The 23,453-nt window shown below is 43.3% G+C and overlaps 1 protein-coding gene across 8 annotated transcripts in view; it reads right to left on the bottom strand.

Moving 5' to 3' along the window:
- tspan11 (tetraspanin 11) overlaps positions 1–23,453 on the bottom strand; it is a 181,752-nt gene that overhangs the window by 86,091 nt on the left and 72,208 nt on the right. For all 8 annotated transcript variants that reach the window (XM_073059834.1, XM_073059837.1, XM_073059840.1 and 5 more), the window contains exons 2-3: positions 5,895–5,990; positions 566–757 (exon numbers count right to left, since the gene is read on the bottom strand). In XM_073059834.1, the coding sequence (XP_072915935.1) occupies positions 566–757; positions 5,895–5,981 (279 nt within the window). In that variant the 5' untranslated portion in view covers positions 5,982–5,990. The remainder of the gene's footprint in view (positions 1–565; positions 758–5,894; positions 5,991–23,453) is intronic.

Raw genomic sequence — 23,453 nt, 5'->3', positions numbered from 1 at the left:
AGACCATTTATTCAACATTTTCATATGAGCTAAACTGACTTTTCCTAAACCTTATTCTTATCACCTTTAATTATTTGGATGGAGGTGCGGAGTTATTGACGCTACTGTGTATATATGATATAATGCAATGGCCCATGTTGGTTAGGTTTTTTTTCTTTTTTTTGTTTTTTTTTATTTTCTCTATTTTTTGTAACCACTATAAGTTTGTGAGGTTATTATATATGGATTATTATCTGTTTGTATTTATACCTTAACCTATTAATTATGTACTCTCAAGCTCTTTGTACTCAATGTTTCATTTATGTTTGTTTAAAATCAATAAAAAGATTTTTAAAAAAAGGTTAGTCATGCAACAAGTGTTGGTCCTTGACTAACAATACATGTGACAATAATAAACCAATTTAATTTATATTAATTACTGATTGAATTTATCGGTACATTTAATTTAATATACTGATAAAAGTAACAAGCTCCAACCTCGATAAAATGTTTTACATAATTCCACTGCTGGTTTAATGTCACTGATCCTTGGTCAGTGAGAGCTATTCTCAGGTCAAATACTTACTGCTACAAGGGCAGACTTCTGCTCTCGAATAACAGCACAGCACCCAAGGAACCCAGTGATTGTCACAAGGCTTCCAGCGAAGATAAGGATACTGGCAGAGACAGCAAAGGTGCTAGATGGCAGGAGGTTCAGGTAGTCTCTCTTTTCATTCAGTGTCCAAGCTCCAGTGAGAAGCACACCAACACCAGCCACCTTCAGAGGAAAACAACATCACACAGGGTGATACCATCACTTGGACATCATGTGGCAACTTTGACTGGCGTAATCTCAAACAATACCAATGTGGCCTACAGAGAAGAAGTCATCTCTCTGAATTTTTACAAATCGGTGTCAAGAAAACAACCTCTCCCTCAGTGTGGCAAAAACAAAGGAGCTGGTTGTGGACTACAGGAGGAATGGAGACTGGCTAACCCCTATTGACATCAATGGATCTGGGGTTGAGAGGGTAAACAGCTTTAAGTTCCTTGGCATCCACATCACCGAGGACCTCACGTGGTCTATACACACCAGCTGTGTGGTGAAAAAGGCACAACAGTGCCTTTCACCTCAGATAGTTGAGGAAGTTTGGTATGGGCCCGCAAATCCTATGAACTTTCTACAGGGGCACAATTGAGAGCATCCTGACTGGCTGCATCACTGCCTGGTGTGGGAACTGTACCTCCCTTAATCTCAGCACTCTGCAGAGAGTGGTGCAGACAGTCCAGCGCATCTATAGTTGTGAATTTCACATGACTCAGGACATTTACAAAGACGGGTGTGAAAAAAGGGCCTGAAGGATCATTGGGGACCCGAGTCACCCCAACCACAATCTATTCCAGCTGCTACCATCTGGGAAATAGTACCACAGCATTAAAGACAGGACCAACAGACTACGAGACAGCTTCTTCCACCAGGCCATCAGACTGATTAACTCACACTGATTTCATTGTATTTCTATGTTACATTGACTGTTATATTTATTATAAGTTACTAGGATTCCACTTCGCACATTTAGATGGAGATGTAATGTAAAGATTTTTACTCCTCATGTATGTGAAGGATGTAAGAAATAAAGTCAATTCAATTAAACTTAAGAGTTTCATTCCATAACAGCGAGAACATGCCCAGTATGAAGATGAAAAGTATAGACTATCCCAGCACAGACATTGATCATGGGCCAGTGAAACTAATCACTCTTTGGGAGACACCAGCTGACCTTGATTTCCCAATCACTCCCCAAGCTCTTCTCTCCCAATTTCAGACACCTGCAAACTGCAGGTTCTGGCCAGCACTGACTGGGTGGTACAAAAGGCAAATTTCACTGGTGTAAGACTCAATGATACTATCCTCTCTCAGTTAAAGATCCCATGCAATTTCCCTTATTCCAAAAATGCAAGCGCTTCACTCTTCTCCCAAGAATTGTGCCTGGAGGAACACTGGTTCCATAGCCTCGACTCCATTACCAGTTGAGGAGACTTGGTGTGTCACAAAGACTCTTGTAAATTTCTACAGGTGTATGGTGGAAGCCATTTCTTCTGGTTGCTTCACAGCCTGGGTTGGAGGGTCCAATGCACAGGATCACAAGAGGTTATAGATGGTTGTACACCCTCTTCACTTATAGAGGACATCTTCAAGAAGTGAAGCCTCAAGAAGGTGGCATCCATTGTTAAAGACCCTCACTATCCGGGACACATCCCCATCACGTTAACTTCATGGTGGAGGTACAGGAGCCTGAAGACCCATGTTCAAGGTTTAAATTAATATGGCAGGAGGATGGGAACCAGAATGAGAGAGCTGAGGATGAGCCAGAAGATTTACAGATAGATGGTTGGGTGTAACATGAATGTAAGGAAGGACAAGCCAATGATTGGGTACAAATGCAGACAGAGCAAGGAGTTAAATTGTACCACAGAGGCAAAATTCAAATGGGTAAGGAATGCAGGACTGAAGGTGCTGTATTTAAATATGCATAGCATTCCAAATGCAGAGATGGTAGAGGAACTGAATGTGTATTTTGCATCTCTCTTCACAGTGGAAGACGTCTGCAGTATACCAGACATTCAAGAGTATCAGGGAAGTGAAGTTTCTGCAGTGAAAGTTACACCTGAGAAGGTGCTCAGGAAGTTTAATGGTCTGAGGGTGGATAAACCTCCTGGATATGATGGAATACACCCTCGGGTTCTGAAGGAAGTAGTTGGAGAGATTGCAGAGGCGTTAACAATGATCTTTCAATAATCGATAAATTCTGGCATTATATCGGATGACTGGAAATTTACAAATGTTACTCCAATATTTAAGAAGGGTGGGAGGCAGCAGAAAGGAAATTATAGACCTGTTAGCCTTACATCAGTGGTTGGAAGGTTGTTGAAATCAATTGTTAAGGATGAGATTATGGAGTACCTGAAGGCACATGCCAAGATAGGCCAAAGCCAGCATGGTTTCCTGAAAGGAAAATCCTGCCTGACTAACCTACTGCAATTCTTTGAGGAAATTACAAGCATGGTAGACAAAGGAGATACAGTAGATGTGGTGTACTTGGATTTTCAGAAGGCCTTTGACATGAGGCTGTTTAGCAAGATAAGAGCCCATGGAATTACAGGGGAGTTACTAGCATGGGTGGAGCATTGGCTGGTCGGCAGAAAACAGAGAGTGGCAATAAAGGGATCCTATTCTGGCTGGCTGCTGGTTCCACAGGGGTTGGTGTTGCGACCTTTGCTTTTTATGACATATGTTAATGATTTGGACTGCAACATTAATGGATTTCTGGCTAAATTTGCCGATGATACAAAGATAGGTGGAGGAGCGGGTAGTGTTGAGGAAACAAGAGCACCTGCAGAGAGACTTAAGATAGTTTAGGGGAATGGGCAAAGAAATGGCAAATGAAATACAATGTTGGAAAGTGTATGGTCATGCACTTTGGTGGAAGAAATAAACAGGCAGACTATTATTTAGATAGGGAGAGAATTCAAAATGCAGAGATGCAAAGGGACTTGGGAGCCCTTGTGCAAGATCCCTAATGGTTAACCTTCAGGTTGAGTCAGTTGTGAAAAAGGCAAATGCAATGTTGGTATTCATTTCTAGAGGCATAGATTATAAGAGCAGGGATGTGATGTTGTGGCTCTATAAGGCACTCGTGAGACCACACTTGGAGTATTGTGTGCAGTTTTGGGTTCCTTATTTTAGAAAAGATATACTGACTTTGGAGAGGATTCAGAGAAGATTCATGAGAATGATTCCAGGAATGAAAGGGTTACTGTATGAGGAACTTCTGGCAGCTCTTGGGCTGTATTCCCTGGAGTTCAGGAGAATGAGGGGGGATCTCATAGAAACATTCCAAATGTTAACCTGAACAAATTAGATATGGCAAAGTTATATATAATGACTTCAGGACTGAAGGACGTCTATTTAGAACTGAGATGCAGAGAAATTACTTTAGTCAGAGGGTGGTGAATCTGTGGAATTTGTTGCCACAAGGGGCTGTGAAGGCCAAGTCATTGGGTGTACTTAAGGCAGAGATTGATAGGTTCTTGATTAGCCAGGGCATCAAAGGGTATGGGGTGAAAGCAGGGGAGTGGGGATTACTGGAAGAATTGGATCAGCCCATGATTGAATGGCAGAGCAGACTCAATGGGCCAAATGGCCTACTTCAGCTCCTATATCTTATAGTCTTATGGAAATAAGTGGACAAATAAAACAGGAAACCAGAAGTTTTTTCAGTTATATAAATAATAAAAGGAAGGTGAGAGTTGATATTGGACCACTGGAAACTTATGCTGGTGAGGTAGTAATGGGGACAAAAGAAATGCAGATGAATTTATTGAGTATTTTCCATCAATCCTCACTGTGGAAGACAGTGGCAGTATGCTAGAAATTAGAGTGTTGGGGGCAGCAGTGGGTGTAGTTGCTGTTACTAAGGTGAAGGTGATCTTTCAAGGATCATTAAATTCTGAAATGGTTCTGGAGGAATGGAAAATTGCAAATGTCACTCTGCTTGCTGAGAAGAGAGAGAGGCAAAAGAGAGGAAATTATAGACCAGTTAGTCTGACCAATGACTGGGAAGATGTTGGAGTCCATTATTAAGAATGAGATTTTGGGGTACTTGGAGGCACATGATAAAGTAGGCCAAAGTCAACATGGTTTCCCTAAGGGAAAATCTTGCCTAAGAAATCTGATGGAATTCTTTGTGGAAATAATAGGCAGGATAGACAAAGGAGAATCGGTGTATATTCTGTACTTGCATTTTCAAAAGTCCTTTGACAAGGTGCCACACACGAGGCTGCTTAACAAGATGAGAGCCCATGAAATTACAGGAAATATTCTAGCATGGATAGAGCATTGGCTAATTGGCAGAAGGCAAAGAGCGGGAATAAAGGAAGCCTTTTCTGGTTGGCTGCCAATGACTAGTGGTGTTCCACAATGGTTAGTGTTGGGACTGCTTCTTTTCACGTCATTTATCAATGATTTGGATGATGGCTTTGTGGTCAAGTTTGTGGATGCTATGAAGTTAGGTGGTAGACCAGGTAGTTCTGTGGAAGCAGCAAAGCTGCAGAAGGACTTAGATAGATTAGGAGAATGGGCAAGAAACTGGTAGATGGAATAAAGTGTCAGGAAGTGTATGCTCATACATTTTGGTAGAAAGAATAAAGGTGTAGACTATAACTTCCTGACTTTTGAACTCAATGCCTCGACTATTAAAGGCAAGTATGCCATACACCTTCTTAACCACCCTATCAACGTGTAACTAATTTCATGGAGCTATGAACCTGGACCCCAAGATCCATCTGCTCTTCAACACTGTTACGGGTCTTGCCCTTAACAGCATACTGTCTCTTTACATTTGACCTACCTAGGTGCAGCTCTTCACATTTGGCTGGGTAAAACTCCATCTGCCATTTCTCCACCCATATCTGTAACTGATCTACATCCTGCTCTATTCTTTACCAGTCTTCTATGCATTCCCAACACCACCAAGCTTCGTATCACCTGAATGCTTACTAACCCATCCATGTACAGTAGAGCTTGCATGTTCTCCCTGTGACTATGTAGGTTTTCCCTTGGTGATTTGGTTTTCTCCTAGTTCACATAAGTGGGTTAGTCCATTTGCGACCATAAATTGCCACTCGTGGGTAGATACGTGGTAGAATTTGTAGGAAGTATAATTGTGGAATAATATATGGCTTAGGGCTGGATTAGTATACAAAGTGGTTGCTGGTCAGTACAAACTCTGTGGGTCAAAGGATTATTTCCTTTGTCCTCTCAGGATCTAGTATATTTCAGTTTCAGTGGCCTTGATAAGAGCTTGAAGAACTTTTCGTGACTTACATCATTTTGGAAATGAGGCCACACTTACCCAGAAGATGATGTTAAAAACAAATAGTAGATACTTCAAGCAGATCGTCAGGTAGTCTTCTGAATCCTTTTTGTAATTTTTGGTCATTGTCAGTTACTGAAAAACATCCAAAAGACAAGAGAAACGTACATTTTATTCAAATTGATAAGAAAGTGTGTCCACTTCAATAATCCTACGGTTGTAGATAATAGTTGTTGCCTCCCTGGTTCCACATTTCAGGAGATTGGCTGCTGGTTACTCAGGAGTGGCAGGGCAGTATCAGCTGTTAGTTAAAAACACACTAAATGCTGGAGGAACTGAGCAGGTCAGACAGCATCTATGGAGGGGAACGAATAGTCGCTGCTTCAAACTGAGATATTTCATCAGGACTGGAAAGGAAGGGTGAAGAGGCCAGAAGAAGAAAGTGGGGAGAGAGGATGGAGTACAACCTGGCAGGTGATCGGTGAGACCAAGTGAAGGGAAAGGCAGGTGTGTGGGACAGGAGTAATGAAGTGAAAAGCTGGGTGGTGACAGGTGTACAGGTAAAGGGCTGAAGAAGGAGGAATCTGATAGGAGAGGAGAGCGCACCATGGAAGAAAGGGAAGGAGGAGGTGCAATTGAAGAGAAGTAGGGGTAAGAGGAGAGCCAGAATGGGGAATGGTAAAAGAGATATGGGGGAGGAGTAGAAATTACCAGAGAAATCGATGTTCATGCCATCAGGTTGGAGGCTTCCCAGACAGAATATGAAGTGTTGCTTCTCTAACCTGAGAGTGTCCTCAATGTGGCAGTAGAAGAGGCCATGGAATGGGAATGGGTACTGAACAGCCACTGGGGCATTTGCCTGTTGCAGATACAGTGAAGGTACTCGACAAAGTGCTCTCCCAATCTATGTCAGGTGTGACCCATGAAGAGGAGGCCACATCATGAACACAAGACAAACGCAACAGACTCAGATAAAGATGAAGTGTTGCGTCACCTGAAAGGATTTCTGACTGGAAGCGGGAAGCTGTCAGAAAATCATCCAGCACAGAAATGGGCCTTTTGGCCCAACTAGTCAACTCCTCCCCCAGTGCTTCTACCTCCTCCCCCAGTAGCATGTTCCAATCATCTTGTATTGAAGGAGGAGCTGAAGATAATAAACAATAGTCTGACGTGGGTGTCTTTACAACAAAGGCCTGTGTAACATTTGCCTCTACAGTCTCTGCTTGATTACTTAACATTATCTGAACAGATGCCTCAATCCCTGACACTCACATTTAGTCAGTTCTGAACACTGAAGTATTATTTCTCTGTTCTTCCCACCATCGTCCTCTATCTGCCACGGTTGTGCCCACTTAATCACACTCTGCATCCTCCACACAGCGTGTTGTCTCTCCACCCACCTTTGTATCACAAACAAACTTTGATGAAAGGACCAAGCCTTTTGATTCAAGTCACGAATATATACAGTGAATAGCTGAAACCCAAGTACAGATCCTATTAACAGGCTGCCGTCCTGACAGAGACCTGTTTACTCACCTTCTCTGCTTTCTGCCCATTAACCAATCCTCAACCCTTGCATCACTTCACAAAATGCATCAAGATACTCTGTGGCCATGGCTTCTGCTCCTCAACTATGGCCACCATTTTCTCAAACACAGTTTTGTTTTCATAAGCTGGGATAATTATTAAAATGTTATGAATTTTTAATGCCATATTTACATATCCACATTCTTACTACTTGCTTGAAAAACAAATAAAAAGAATATTACCTTATATCACAACACCATCAGACACAGGAGCAGAATTAGGCCATTCAGCTCATTGAATCTGTTCTGTCATTCCATCAAGGCTGATTTTTTTCTCAATCTCATTATCCTGCCTTCTCTTCATAAGCTTGAACACTTTTACTAATCAAGAATCTATCAACCTCTGTTTAAAATATTCCCAATGACTTGGCCTCCACAGCCGTCTGCGGCAATGAACTCCACAGATTCACCAGCCCCTGGTGAACTAAGGCCCCCAAATCTCTTCATACTTCCAATTTCTGAATTATTTCTCCATTAAGGAAATAGTCCATGCCTTTATTTTTAACCCTACTCTTCCTATGCTATATTTCATCTGCCACTTCTTTGTCTATTCTGCCAATCTGTCTAAGTCCTTCCTACTTTTTCAACACTACCTGCTGCTCCACCTATCTCCATATCATCTGTAATCTTGGCTACTCGGCCATTAATTCTTCTGTTTCCTCACAATTTTATTTTGACTTTTCTACAAGATGATAGATTTTTAAAAAATCTTGATAGCTTACTCTCCTGTTCTATATTCTCTATTTTTCCATTGTTTCTTCTTCTTAAGCCCATTACTCTGACTGGGGCATAGGCTGCTAACAGCAGCTCACCAATCCTCTATCCTGGGTCAGAATTTCAAGAACGTCCTTCCTCCCCCAGGGATAAAGTCTTTGGAACTTCTGTTGGCGTTTCTGTAGCTCTGGTTTTTTTTTTGGGATGGGGTTACTAGCACCATGCCCAACCCTCCTCCTTTCGCAGTCTGCTTGGGACTGTCCATGGTGGAGTTTTTCCATTGTTTGATGGTTTCAAATATGTCCTAATTGTCAAGATTCTTATTCCTCTAAGAAAAACTCTATATCTTTTTAATAAGGCCAGCCTTACCCTCTTTGGGTCAAAGTCAAGCTTAATGTCATCAGCAAACACATTCCACAATGCAAATGTCACAAAAATTAGCTTTTTGCAGGAGCAGCACTGTGCATCACAAGATGAGAGCAATATATTAACGTATACTTAATTAACATAAATTATACATAACTACACATGTACAAAATTAACTTAATTATACTTGACTATAAAATACAGGAGCATAATTGGGCCAGTCAGCCCATCAAATCTACTCTGCCATTCAGTCATGGATGATGTTTTTTCAAACACGTTCATTCTTTAACTATTTGCTGATCAAGAACTTATCAATCTCTGCCTCAAGTATATTCAATGACTTAACCTCCACAGCCAATTCTGAAATACTTCTCAAAATTTTTAATATTATTTATCTAATATTTTTCTGGGTCCAACGGTAGTGTAATGGTTAGTGCAATGCTATTACAGCTTGGGGCAACAAGTTCAGAGTTCAGTCTCAGCATTCTCTAAGGCAGGGGTGTCAAACTCATTTTAGGTCACGGGCCGGATTGAGCAAAATGTAGCTTCATGCGGGCTGGATCAGTCGGACGCGTGCGAACGCAGCTTTCGTTGCCTCCATTTTTTCAGCCTGCTCTCATGTGTCTCAGTCTCTGCTATAACTACAAAGTGTTTCACTTTACAAATTCCGTTTCTTATGAAGAAGACTGCCGAGCAAGACTGCCGAATAAACACTAAAAACCCTGAAAACCTGGTACCTGAATAAACTCAGCATTAGCCATATCATACGCCATAGGTGCTTCGATTACTGGGGCCAGCTTTAATAGTAATTAGATATTATCTCGCCGGCCAAAGATAATTCCACCGCGGGCCGCATTTGGCCCGCGGGCCTTGAGTTTGACATATATGCTCTAAGGGATCTGTATGTCCTCCCCATGGAATGCATAGGTTTTCCCCAGAACTTCAGATTCCTCCCACAGTCCAAAGATGTAGGTTAATTGCATAAGCTAATTGACAGATTAATTAGTCATTGTTTGTTGGGGGTTGCTGGGCTGTCGTAGTTCGAGGGGGTGGAAGAACCTACTCCATGCTGTATCGTTAAATAAATAATTTACCTTTACATTAGCTAATTTCTCTCTCATTATCAGGTGCATCATTCCCAAAAGCATCCAGATATTTACTGATTATCATCAATTTTCTCTTTGTTATCACTTTATTCATCAGGATCCTTACTCGGAAGTTGCACAAGACCAGGTCAGAAAGATCCTTACATCAAGGAGGCAAAGGAAAGAAAATCTCAAAATTTTTCCTTTTTTATATCTGCTCAACTGGGGCAGTAGAGATGGCAGTAAGGATAATAAAATGCTCTTCTTGTGGGAAGTGTGAAGGCAGGGAGACCCCCAGTATCCCTGACCACTACAACTGCGAGAAGTGCATCCAACTGTAGCTTCTAACAATCTACGTTAAGAAGTTGGAGCTGGAACTGGATGAACTCCAGATCATTCGGGAGGCTGAGGGGATGATGGAAAGGACATAGAGAAAGGTAGTTACACCCAAGGTGCAGGACACAGGAAACTGGGTGACAGTCAGGGAGGGGAAAGGGGTTAAGGAACCAGTGCAGAATGCCCCTGTGGCCAACCCCCTCAATAACAGGTATATCACTTTGGATTCTGTCCTCAGCATTCTTAAGTGGGAGGGTGAACAGCCAGAGGTCGTGGTCTACGTAGGATGAGTGACGAGGTTTTGCAGAGGGACTTCAGGGAGTTAGATGCTAAGTTAAAGGACAGGACCTCCAGGGTTGTGTTCTCAGGATTGCTATTCGTGCCACATGCTAGTGAGGCCAAACTAGGAAGATTATACAGTTTAATAGGTGGCTAAGGAGTTGGTGTAAGAGGAAGGGCATAAGATTTTTGGTTCATTGTGCTCTCTTCCAGGGAAGGTGGGACTTGTACAAAAGGACTGGTTTGCACCTGAACTGGAGGGGTCTAATGTCCTAGCGGAAAGGTTTGTTAATGTTTCAAGGTGAAGTTTAAACTACAGTTGCAAGGAGACGGGAACGAGAGTGTCTATAACAGTTAGTGGAGAGGTTGTGGAGGCAGATATTGGTAAGACCTCAGACAAAGTCAGGAATTAAAAGGTTGAGCATGGTTTGACTAGTGTCCTGAGCTGTGTATATTTCAATGCAGGAAGTATCATGGAAAGGTGACTAATAGTGCTGAAGATGAGGTAGCTGGTTTACAAACAGTGGCAATGAGTAGCGAGGAGAGGCTGTTGATAGGGCAAAATTACAGTCAACAGGATTAGTTACAATTTAAAAGGTGGAGAAAATCAAAAAGGGTGAATACAGGTCTGAAGGTGTTGTATTTGAATGCGTGCAGTATACAGAATAAGGTAGAAGAACTTGCAGATCGGTGGGTATGATGTAGGCATCACTGAATCATACCGAAAGATTATAGCTGGGAACTTAATGACCAAGGATACACATTGTATCGAAAAGACAGGCAGGAAGGCAGAGGGAATGGTGTTGCTCTGTTGGTAAAAAATTAAATCAAATCATTAGAAAGAGGTGACATGGGGTCAGAAGGTATTGAATCATTGTGGATAGAACTAAGGAACTGAAAGACTAAAAAGACCCTGATGGGAGTTGTATACAGACCCCCAAACAGTAGTAACGATGAGGCCACAAATTGCAGAGGGAAATAGCAAATGCATGCCAAAAAAGCAATGTTTCAATTGTCACGGGGGATTTCAATACGCAGGTAGATTGGGGAAATCAGGCCGGTGTTGGATTGCAGGATGGGAATTTCTAGAGTGCCTATAAGATGGCTTTTAGAGCAGCTCATTGTTAAGCCCTCTGAGGGATCAGCTATTTTGGATTTAGTGTTCTGCAGTGAACCAGAATTGATTAGAGAACTTTAGGTAAATAACACCTAGGGGCAAGTGTTCATAATATGATCGAATTCATCCTGATATTTGAGAAGGAGAAGCTAAAGTATTACAGTGGAAGTAAAGGGAATTACAGAGGCATGAGAGAAGAGTTGGCAGGAATTGATTGGAAAAGATCACTGGCAGGGATGACGGCAAAGCAGCAATAGCTGGGAATTCAGGCAGCAATTCCGAAGGTACAGCATATATACATCCCACAGAGGAAGAAGTCTTCTAAAGGCAAGTTGACACAACTGTGGCAAACAAGGGAAGTCAAAGTCAACATAAAAGCCAAAGAGACGGCATGCAATAGTGGCCAGTGAAGGAGTGGAGCTTTGAGGCTTTGACTCGAGAGATTACAGCAGTTTTGGCAGTTGGACTGTGCAATTAAGTCAATCAAGATTTGAATAGATCAGCAGAAAGCAGTTGATTAGACAATCAAGATTTGAATGGCTCAGACTCAGCAGAAAGCAGCGGATTGGGCAATTGAGGTCAAGTGACCAAGCAGTTTGAAAAACTCAAAACAAATAAATCAAGGGGTAGTTCAAGCAGAGTGGCCAGAGAAGGAGTGGAGGATGAGCTTGCTCCCAGTTAAGCTTTACAATGCCTTCTGAGATTGTGATGTGCCTTATGTGAGATGTAGCAGACTTGGGGGAACTCCCCTCTCCTGCAGAGTCACATCTGCCAGAAGTGCATGCAGCTGAGTGATATGGATGATCTGGAGCAGCAACTGAATGACCTTTGACTCATAAGGGAAAATGAGGCAGTCATAGATGACAGCTACAGGGAGGTAGTCACACCTAGGTGGCCAGAAGCAGGTTGTTGAGTGACAGTCAGAGGGGGGAAAGCGAAGGAGAGTAGACAGGTAGTGCAGAGCACCCCTGTAGCCATTCCCCTGAATAATAAGTTTACTGTCCTGGATGCTGTTGGTGAGGACGACCGACCAGGTGTGAGCCACGGTGGCAGGGCCTCTGGCACTGAGTCTGACCCTGTGGTGCAGAAGGATGGGACGGAGAAGAGGAGAGCTGTCGTCATTGGAGACTCTATAGTCTGGGGAGCAGACAGGAGATTTTGTGGATGTGAGAAGGACACTCGCATGGTTTGTTGCCTCCTGGGTGCCAGGGTCCGGGGATGTCTCTGACCGGGTGCATGACATCCTGGTACAAGAGGGAAAGCAACCAGGAATTGTGATACATGTTGGTACCAATGACATAGGCAGGAAGAGGGATGAGGTCCTGAAGTGTGAGTTTTGGGAACTAGGCAGAAGGCTGAAGAACAGGACCTCAAGGGTGGCGTTCTCAGGATTGCTGCCAATACTACGTGATAGTGATGGTAAGAATTGTAGGAGATGGCAGTTGAATCCATGGCTGAGGAGTTGGTGCAAGGTGCAGGGTTTTAGATTTTTGGATCATTGGGATCTCTTCTGGGAAAGGTGGGACCTGTACAGATTGGGTGGGTTGCACCTGAACTTGAGGGGGAGCATTATCCTTGCAGGTAGGTTTTCTAGCATGATTTGGGAGGGTTTCAACTAATTTGCAAGGGGGATGGGACCTGCAGCGATACAGCAGTGTAAGAGGTGCATGGAGTAAAGCCAGATCTAACATAAAGAGAGGCTTTGTGGAAAGAGAAGCAGAATAAATTGGCCCCGTGGTCTGTTCATCCTGCAGCATGTGGGAAATCAGGGATACTTCCAGTGTCCCTGATGACTATGTGTGCACTAAGTGTGTCCAGTTGCAGCTTCTGGCAGACCGCATTGAGCATCTGGAGCTGCGATTGGATTCATACTGGAGCATCGGTGATGCTGAGAAAGTCGTGAATAGCACGTTCAGTGAGTTGGCCACACCGCAGGTAAAGGCTACACAGGCAGAAAGGGAAGGGGTGGCCGCTAGACAGCGTAGCAGTAGGCAGGTAGTGCAGGAGTCCCCTGAGGTCATCTCCCTCCTAAACAGATATATTGTTTTGGATACTGTTGGGGGAGATGTCTCATCAGGGGAAGGCAGCAGCAGCTGAGTTCATTGCACCATGGGTGGCTCTGCGGCACAGGAGGGAAGGAAAAGGAGTGGGAGAGCTATAGTGATAGGGGATTTGATTGTAAGGGGAATAGATAGGCGTTTCTGCGGTTGCAAACGAGACTCCAGGATGGTATGTTGCCTCCCTGGTGCAAGGGTCAAGGATGTCGCTGAGCAGCTGCAGGACGTTCTGGAATGGGAGGGTGAACAGCCAGTGGTCGTGGTGCACATAGGTACCAACGATATAGGTAAAAAATGGGATGAGGTCCTACAAGGTGAATTTAGGGAGTTAGGAGATAAACTAAAAAGTAGGACCACAAAGGTAATAATCTCTGGATTACTACCAGTGCCACATGCTAGTCAGAGTAGAAATAGGAGGATATTTCAGATGAATACGTGGCTTGAAAACTGGTGCAAGGGGGAGGGATTCCAATTTCTGGGGCATTGGAACCAGTTCTGGGGGAGGTGGGACCGGTATAAACAGGACGGTCTGCACCTGGGCTGGACTGGAACCAATGTCCTAGGGGGAGCGTTTGCTACTGCTGTTCAGGAGGCTTTAAACTAATGTGGCAGGGGGATGGGAACAAGTGCAGAGAGACAGAGGGGTGTAAAATGAGGGTAGAATCAAAAAGTAGTAAGGTGAAAAGTAAAAGTGGCAGGCAGGCAAATCCAGGGCAAAAGCAAAAAGGGCCACTTTTCAACATAATTGTATAAGGGCTAAGAGTGTTAAAAACAAGCCTGAAGGTTTTGTGTGTCAATGCGAGGAGCATTCGTAACAAGGTGGATGAATTGAATGTGCAGATAGTTATTAATGAATATGATATAGTTGGGATCACAGAGACATGGCTCCAGGGTGACCAAGGATGGGAGCTCAACATCCAGGGATATTCAATATTCAGGAGGGATAGACAGGAAAGAAAAGGAGGTGAGGTAGCATTGCTGGTTAGAGAGGAGATTAATGCAATAGAAAGGAAGGACATTAGCCTGGAGGATGTGGAATCGATATGGGTAGAGCTGCATAACACTAAGGGGCAGAAAACGCTGGTGGGAGTTGTGTACAGGCCACCTAACAGTAGTAGTGAGGATGGGGATGGCATTAAACAGGAAATTAGAAATGCATGCAATAAAGGAACAGTAGTTATAATGGGTGACTTCAATCTACATATAGATTGAGTGAACCAAATTGGTAAGGGTGCTGAGGAAGAGGATTTCTTGGAATGTATGCGGGATGGTTTTCTGAACCAACATGTCGAGGAACAAACTAGAGAGCAGGCTATTCTAGATTGGGTATTGAGCAATGAGGAAGGGTTAGTTAGCAATCTTGTCATGTGAGGCCCCTTGGGTAAGACTGACCATAATATGGTGGAATTCCTCATTAAGATGGAGAGTGACATAGTTAATTCAGAAACAAAGTTTCTGAACTTAAAGAAGGGTAACTTTGAAGGTATGAGATGTGAATTAGCTAAGATAGACTGGCAAATGATACTTAAAGGGTTGACGGTGGATATGCAATGGCAAGCATTTAAAGATCGCATGGATGAACTACAACAATTGTTCATCCCAGTTTGGCAAAAGAATAAACCAGGGAAGGTAGTGCCCCCATGGCTGACAAGGGAAATTAGGGATAGTATCAAGTCCAAAGAAGAAACATATAAATTAGCAAAAAAAAAAGTGGCACACCTGAGGACTGGGAGAAATTCAGAGACCAGCAGAGGAGGACAAAGGGCTTAATTAGGACAGGGGGAAAAAGACTATGAGGGAAAGCTGGCAGGGAACATAAAAACTGACTGTAAAAGCTTTTATTGATACTTGAAAAGAAAAAGATTGGTCAAGACAAATGTAAGTCCTTAACAGTCAGAAACAGGTGAATTGATCATAGGGAACAAAGACATGGCAGACCAATTGAATAACTACTTTGGTTCTGTCTTCACTAAGGAGGACATAAATAATCTTCCGGAAATAGTAACGGACCGAGGGTCTAGTGAGATGGAGGAACTGAGGGAAATACATGTTAGTAGGGAAGTGGTGTTAGGTAAATTGAAGGGATTAAAGGCAGATAAATCCCCAGGGCCAGATGGTCTGCATCCCAGAGTGCTTAAGGAAGTAGCCCAAGAAATAGTGGATGCATTAGTGATAATTTTTCAAAGCTCCTTAGATTCTGGATTAGTTCCTGAGGATTGGAGGGTGGTTAATGTAATCCCACTTTTTAAAAAAGGAGGGAGAAAAAAACCGGGGAATTATAGACCGGTGAGTCTGACATCGGTGGTGGGGAAAATGCTAGAGTCGGTTATCAAAGATGTGATAACGCATATTTGGAAAGAGGTGAAATCATCGGACGAAGTCAGCATGGATTTGTGAAAGGAAAATCATGTCTGACGAATCTTATAGAATTTTTTGAAGATGTAACTAGTAGAGTGGATAGGGGAGAGCCAGTGGATGTGGTATATTTAGATTTTCAAAAGGCTTTTGACAAGGTCCCACACAGGAGATTAGTGTGCAAACTTAAAGCACACGGTATTGGGGGTATGGTATTGATGTGGATAGAGAATTGGTTGGCAGACAGGAAGCAAAGAGTGGGAGTAAACGGGACCTTTTCAGAATGGCAGGCAGTGACTAGTGGGGTACCACAAGGCTCAGTGCTGGGACCTTAATTGTTTACAATATATATTAATGATTTAGACGAGGGAATTAAATGCAGCATCTCCAAGTTTGCGGATGACACCAAGCTGGGCGGCGGTGTTAGCTGTGAGGAGGATGCTAAGAGGATGCAGGGTGACTTGGATAGGTTAGGTGAGTGGGCAAATTCATAGCAGATGCAATTTAATGTGGATAAATGTGAGGTTATCCACTTTGGTTGCAAGAACAGGAAAACAGATTCTTATCTGAACGGTGGCCGATTAGGAAAAGGGGAGATGCAACGAGACCTGGGTGTCATTGTACACCAGTCATTGAAGGTGGGCATGCAGGTACAGCAGGCAGTGAAAAAGGCAAATGGTATGTTGGCATTCATAGCAAAAGGATTTGAGTACAGGAGCAGGGAGGTTCTATTGCAGTTGTACAAGGCCTTGGTGAGACCGCACCTAGAATATTGTGTGGAGTTCTGGTCCCCTAATCTGACGAAGACATTTTTGCCATAGAGGGAGTACAGAGAAGGTTCACCAGATTGATTCCTGGGATGGCAGGACTTTCATATGAAGAAAGTCTAGATCGACTAGGCTTATACTCACTGGAATTTAGAAGACTGAGGGGGGACCTTATTGAAACGTATAAAGTTCTAAAGGGATTGGACAGGCTAGATGCAGGAAGATTGTTTCCGATGTTGGGGAAGTCCAGAACGAGGGGTCACAGTTTAAGGATAAAGGGGAAGCCTTTTAGGACCGAGATGAGGAAAAACTTCTTCACACAGAGAGTGGTGAATCTGTGGAATTCTCTGCCACAGGGAACAGTTGAGGCCGGTTCATTGACTATATTTAAGAGGAAGTTAGATATGGCCCTTGTGGCTAAAGGGATCGGGGGTATGGAGAGAAAGCAGGTACAGGGTTCTGAGTTGGATGATCAGCCATGATCATACTGAATGGCCTACTCCTGCAACTATTTTCTATGTTTCTAAATGGTGTAAAGGTTGTAAGGTAGAAGGGCTAAAGTGTGTGTACTTCAATGCAAGAAGCATCAGGAACAAAGGTGATGAACTGAGAGCTTGGATACATACATGGAATTATGATGTAGCAGCCATTACAGAGACTTGGCTGGCACCAGGGCAGGAATAGATTCTCAATATTCCTGGATTTCAGTGCTTTAAAAGGGATAGAGAGGGGGGAAAGGGGTGGCATTACTGGTCGGGGATACTATTACAGCTACAGAAAGGGTGGGTAGTGTAGCAGGATCCTCTTCTGATTCAGTATGGGTGGAAGTCAGGAACAGGAAGGGAGCAGTTACTCTACTGGGGGTATTCTATAGGCCCCCTGCTAGCAGCAGAGATACCGAGGAGCAGATTGGGAGGTAGATTTTGGAAAGGTGCAAAAATAACAGGGTTGTTATCATGGGTGACTTTAACTTCCCTAATATTGATTGGCACCTGATTAGTTCCAATGGTTTAGACAGGGCAGAGTTTGTTAAGTGCGTCCAGGATGGATTCCTGTCACAGTATGTTGACAGGCCAGCTAGGGGGAATGCCATACTAGATCTAGTATTAGGTAACGAACCGGGTCAGGTCACAGATCTCTCTGTGGGTGAGCATCTGGAGAACAGTGACCACCGCTCCCTGGCCTTTAGCATTATCATGGAAAAGGATAGAATCAGAGGACAGGAAAACTTTTAATTGGGGAAGGGCAAGTTATGAGGCTATAAGGCTAGAACATGCGGTTGTGAATTGGGATGATGTTTTTGCAGGGAAATGTACTATGGACATGTGGTCGATGTTAGGGACAAATTTGTCCCGGTGATGAAGATAAAGAATGGTAGGGTGAAGGAACCATGGATGACAAGTGAGGTGGAAAATCTAGTCAGGTGAAAGAAGGCAGTATGCATGAGGTTTAGGAAGCAAGGATCAGATGGGTCTATTGAGGAATACAGGGTAGCAAGAAAAGAGCTTAAGAAGGGGCTGAGAAGAGCAAGAAGGGGGCATGAGAAGGCATTGGCGAGTAGAGTAAAGGAAAACCTCAAGGCATTCTTCAATCATGTGAAGAACAAAAGGATGACAGGAGTGAAGGTAGGATCGATTAGAGATAAAGGTGGGAAGATGTGCCTAGAGGCTGTGGAAGTGAGCGAGGTCCTCAATGAATACTTCTCCTCAGTATTCACCAATGAGAGGGAACTTGATGACGGTGAGGACAATATGAGTGAGGTTGATGTTCTGGAGCATCTTGATATTAAGAGAGAGGAGGTGTTCGAGATGTCTGGGGCCTGATGGAATATTCCCCAGGCTGCTCCACAAGGCAAAGGAAAAGATTGCTGAGCCTCTGGCTACGATCTTTATCTCCTTGTTGACCATGGGAATGGTATTGGAGTATTGGAGGGAGGCGAATGTTGTCCCCTTCTTCAAAAAAAGTAGTAGGAACAGTTCAGGTAATTATAGACCAGTGAGCCCTACGTCTGTGGTGGGAAAGCTGCTGGAAAAGATTCTTAGAGATAGGATCTATGGGCATTTAGAGAATCATGGTCTGATCAGGGTCAATCAGCATGGCTTTGAGAAGGGCAGATCGTGTCTAACAAGCTTGATGAGAGTTCTTTGAGGTTACCAGGCATATAGATGAGGGTAGTGCTGTGGATGTGATCTACATGGATTTTAGTAAGGCATTTGACAAGCTTTCACATGGTAGGCCTATTCAGAAAGTCAGAAGGCATGGGATCCAGGGAAGTTTGGCCAGGTGGATTCAGAATTGGCTTGCCTGCAGAAGGCAGAGGGTCGTGGTGGAGGGAGTACATTCAGATTGGAGGGTTGTGACTAGTGGTGTTCCACAAGGGTCTGTTCTGGGACCTCTACTTTTTGTGATTTTTTATTAACGACCTGGATGTGGGGGTAGAAGGGTGGGTTGTCTAGTTAGCAGATGACACAAAGTTTGGTGGTGTTGTGGATAGTGTAGAGGATTGTCGAAGATTGCAGAGAGACATTTGATAGGATGCAGAAGTGGGCTGAGAAGTGGCAGATGGAGTTCAACCCGGAGAAGTGTGAGGTGGTACACTTTGGAAGGACAAACTCCAAGGCAGAGTACAAAGTAAATGGCAGGATACTTGGTAGTGTGGAGATGCAGAGGGATCTGGGGGTACATGTCCACAGATCCCTGAAAGTTGCCTCACAGATAGAGTAGAGAGGGTAGTTAAGAAAGCTTATGGAATGTTAGTTTTCATAAGTTGAGGGATAGAGTTTGTGTCGCAGGGTAATGATGCAGCTCTATAAAACTCTGGTTAGGCCACACTTGGAGTACTGTGTCCAGTTCTGGTCGCCTCACTATAGGAAGGATGTGGAAGCATTGGAAAGGGTAGAGGAGATATACCAGGATGCTGCATGGTTTAGAGAGTATGCATTATGATCAGAGATCAAACCCTGCCTCCCATATAACCTCCACCTTAAATTCCTCCATAGACACGTCACTCACCACTCTCTGTGGAAAAACTTACCCCAGACATCTCCTCTGTACCTACTTCCAAGCACCTTTAAACTGTGCCCTCTTGTGTTAGCTATTTCAGCCCTGCGAAAAAGCCTCTGACTATCCACATGATCAATGCCTCTCATCATCTTATATATCTCTATCAGGTCACCTCTCATCCTCCTTCGCTCCAAGGAGAAAAGGCCAAGTTCACTCAACCTATTCTCATAAGGCATGCTCCCCAATCCAGACGACATCCTTGTAAATCTCCTCTGCACCCTTTCTATGGTTTCCACATCCTTCCTGTAGTGAGGTGACCAGAACTGAGCACAGTACTCCAAGTGGAGTCTGACCAGGGTCCTATATAGCTGTAACATTACCTCTCGGCTTTTAAACTCAGTCCCACGGTTGATGAAGGCCAATGCACCGTATGCCTTCTTAACCACAGAGTCAACCTGCATAGCAGCTATGAGTGTCCTATGGACTCAGTCCCCAAGATCCCTCTGATCCTCCACACTGCCAAGAGTCTTACCATTAATGCTATATTCTGCCATCATATTTGACCTACCAAAATGAACCACCTCACACTTATCTGGGTTGAACTCCATCTTCCACTTCTCAGCCCAGTTTTACATCCTATCAATATCCTGTTGTAACCTCTGACAGCCCTCCACACTTTCCACAACACCCCCAACCTTTGTGTCATCAGCAAATTTACTAACCCATCCCTCCACTTCCTCATCCATGTCATCTATAAAAATCATGAAGGGAAGGGGTCCCAGGACAAATCCCTGCGGCACACCACTAGTCACTGACCTCCATGCGGAATATGTTTAGTCATATCCTCAAAATGTCAATGTGTTTAGTCATATCCTCAAAAAATTCAATCAGGCTCGTAGGGCACAACCTGCCTTTGACAATGCCATGCTGACTATTCCTGACTAACAGTAAGAGATGATATAAGATCTAAGGAGCAGAATGTAAAATCCATCTGGGTAGAGATTAGGAATAGTAAAGGGAAAAAATAATCACTGGTGGGAGTTGACTATAGGCTGCCGAATAATAACATTACAGTGGCACAGGCAATAAGCCAAAAATATTTGAGGCATGTAAGGCTGGAACAGCAGTTATCGTGGGGGACTTTAACTTGCACATAGATTGGGTGAATCAAATTGGTCGAGGCAGTCTGGAGGAGGACTTCAGAGAATGCAAATGAGGTACAAAGGACTTGGGAGTCCTTGTGCAGGATTCCCTAAAGGTTAATTTGCAGGTTGAGTCAGTGATGTGGAATGAAAATACAATGTTATCATTCATTTCAAGAGGTCTAGAGTATAAAAGCAAGGATATAATGTTGAAACTTTATTAAAGCACTGGCAAGACCTCACTTGCAGTATTGTGAGCAGGTTTGCACCCCACATCTTAGAAAGGATGTGCTGAAACTGGAGCAGGTTCAAAGGAGATTCATGAAAATGATTCCAGGATTCGGTGGCTTGACATACGAAGAGCGTTTGAAGGATCTGGGCCTGTATTCTCTAGAATTCAAAAGAACGAGGGGTGACCTATCACACAGTGAAAGGTCTTGATAAAGTGGATGTGGAAAGGATGCATCCTAAGGTGGAATAATCTAAAACCACAGCCTTGGAATAGAGATTCATCCTTTTAGAATGGAGATGAGAAGGAATTTCTTTAGTGAGAAAGTGGTGAATCTGTGGAATTCTTTGCCACATGCAGATTTGGAGGTCAAGCCTTTATGTATATTTAAGGCAGAGGTTGATAGATTCTTGATTGGTCAGGGCATGAAGGGATATGGGGAGAAGGCAGCAGATTGGGTCTGAGAGGAATATTGGATCAGCCATGATGACATGGCAGAGCAGACTTGATGGGCCAAATGACCTAATTCTGCTCCTATATCTTGTGGTCTTATGGTCTTACATGGAAATTTAACTGGAACAGGTCTGAAAGATCCTTCCTTGGAAGTTGCACTAGACCAGGTCTGAAGGAGCCTATGCAACATTATTATAAACACAAGTTATTCTGCAGATGCTGGAAATCTTGAGCAACACAAACAAAATGCTGGTGGATCTCAGCAAGTCAGGAAGTACCTATGGAGAGGCATGAACAATTGACATTTGAGACACCTGAATTGGCCAAAACGTTGACTGTTTATTCCCCTCTGAGGTTGCAGCCTAATCTGCTGAGTTCCTCCAGCATTTTGTGTGTGTTGCTCAATGCAGCACTATGCAAGACAAGGTATTTATTACACCTTGGTACATGTGACAATAATAAAACTTATAAAAAAACAATGCCTGTGGACTCAACAGTTGCTTGCTCTGGACTCCATCTGAAGTGCAGTCCATGAATGTGTTTGTTGAGCTAATGAATATCAGATTCACAGAGAGTGCAGCTTTGGACAGACTCTCCTGGGTAACATCATTCATGCCAACTGTTGTGCTGAGCTAATCCCATTTGCCTGCATTAAGCCGTTCACCTTTATGCTTTACAGTATTTGTCCTTATGTTTTAACTGTAGCGGCCTCCACAATCCCTTCCAGCAACTTGTTCCAAATATTCACCACCCTGTAAAACCTACAAAACCTTGAAATTTTTCCCATCTACCTTAAAGCTTGGCCACCTTCTTCTAGATTGTCCTGTTCTGACATACGGATTCTGACTTCTATCTTATCTATGGCCTTTATTATTTTATAAACATGAATAAGGTCACTCATAGGCAGTCTACATTCCAGTGAGAACAATCCTAGCCTATCTAATCTCTCCTTGTAATTATAGCCATCCTTTCCAGTGAGCCCCTTCTGCACTCTCGTTATTGCTACCATATGAGGGTGGATGGTGTGCAAGGTTGCCAAAGGGTATAATGAGTATAGATCAGTTGTAGAAATGGGTAGAAAAATGGTAGATGGTGTTTAAACTAACCAAGATTGAGGAATTGCATTTTGAGAGACTGAATATCAAAAGAGTACACAGTTAACAGTAAAACCTTTAGTGCTGATAAGCAGAGGGCTGTTGGGGTCCAAGTCTATAGCTCTCTGAAAGTAGCTATACATGTTGATAAGAGTGGTTAAGAAAGTATATGGCATGGTTTCCTTTATTATTCAAGGCATTGAGTTCAAAGTCAGCAAGTTATGTTGCAACTTTATAAAACTCTAGTTAGACCACATCTGGAGAATTGCACACAGTTCTGGTCACCCCGTTATAGGAAGCATATTAAGGCTTTGGAGAGGGTGGAGAAGAGGTTTACCAGGATGTTGTCTGGATCAGAGGGCATGTGCTATATGGAGGTTGGACAAACTTAGTTTGTTTTCTCTGGAGTGGTAGAAGCTGAGGTAGTTCAAAGTTCAAGGAAAATTTATTATTAGAGTACATACATATCACCAGATACAACCCTGAGATACTTTTTCTGCAGGCATACTTAGCAGATCTATAGAACAGTAACTGTAAACATGTTAACTGTAAACAAACTGTGCAAATGCAGATATAAATAAATAGCAATAAATAACGAGCATGGAATAACAATATAATAGAGCCCTTAAATGAGTGTAGTTTGGCCCATCTCATCCATGCTAGTCCCAACTGCCTGCAAATGTCTGTAGTCCTCTAAATCTTTCCTATCCATGTTGGTATCTAGGCAAGCATACCAAATGCTTTCTTCACTACCCTATCTGCCCGTGTCACCATTTTCAGAAAGCTGTGGATTTGCATTCAAAGGTCCCACAGTACATCAACACCCCCAAAGTCCCTGCTGTTTACTCTACATCTCTTCCAAAATCTGAAACTGTGCTCAATTCTGGTCGCCTCACTATAGGAAGGATGTGGAAACCAAAGGGTGCAGAGGAGATTTACAAAGATGTTGCCTGGATTGGGGAGCATGCCTTATGAGAACAGGTTGAATGAATTATGCTTTTCTCCTTGGAGTGAC

Source organism: Hemitrygon akajei, chromosome 10 (genome assembly GCF_048418815.1).
Source record: "Hemitrygon akajei chromosome 10, sHemAka1.3, whole genome shotgun sequence".
Classification (NCBI taxonomy): Eukaryota; Metazoa; Chordata; class Chondrichthyes; order Myliobatiformes; family Dasyatidae; genus Hemitrygon; species Hemitrygon akajei.
The sequence above is the reverse complement of the archived record's forward strand: the minus strand, read 5'-3'. Positions and strand labels throughout refer to the sequence as shown.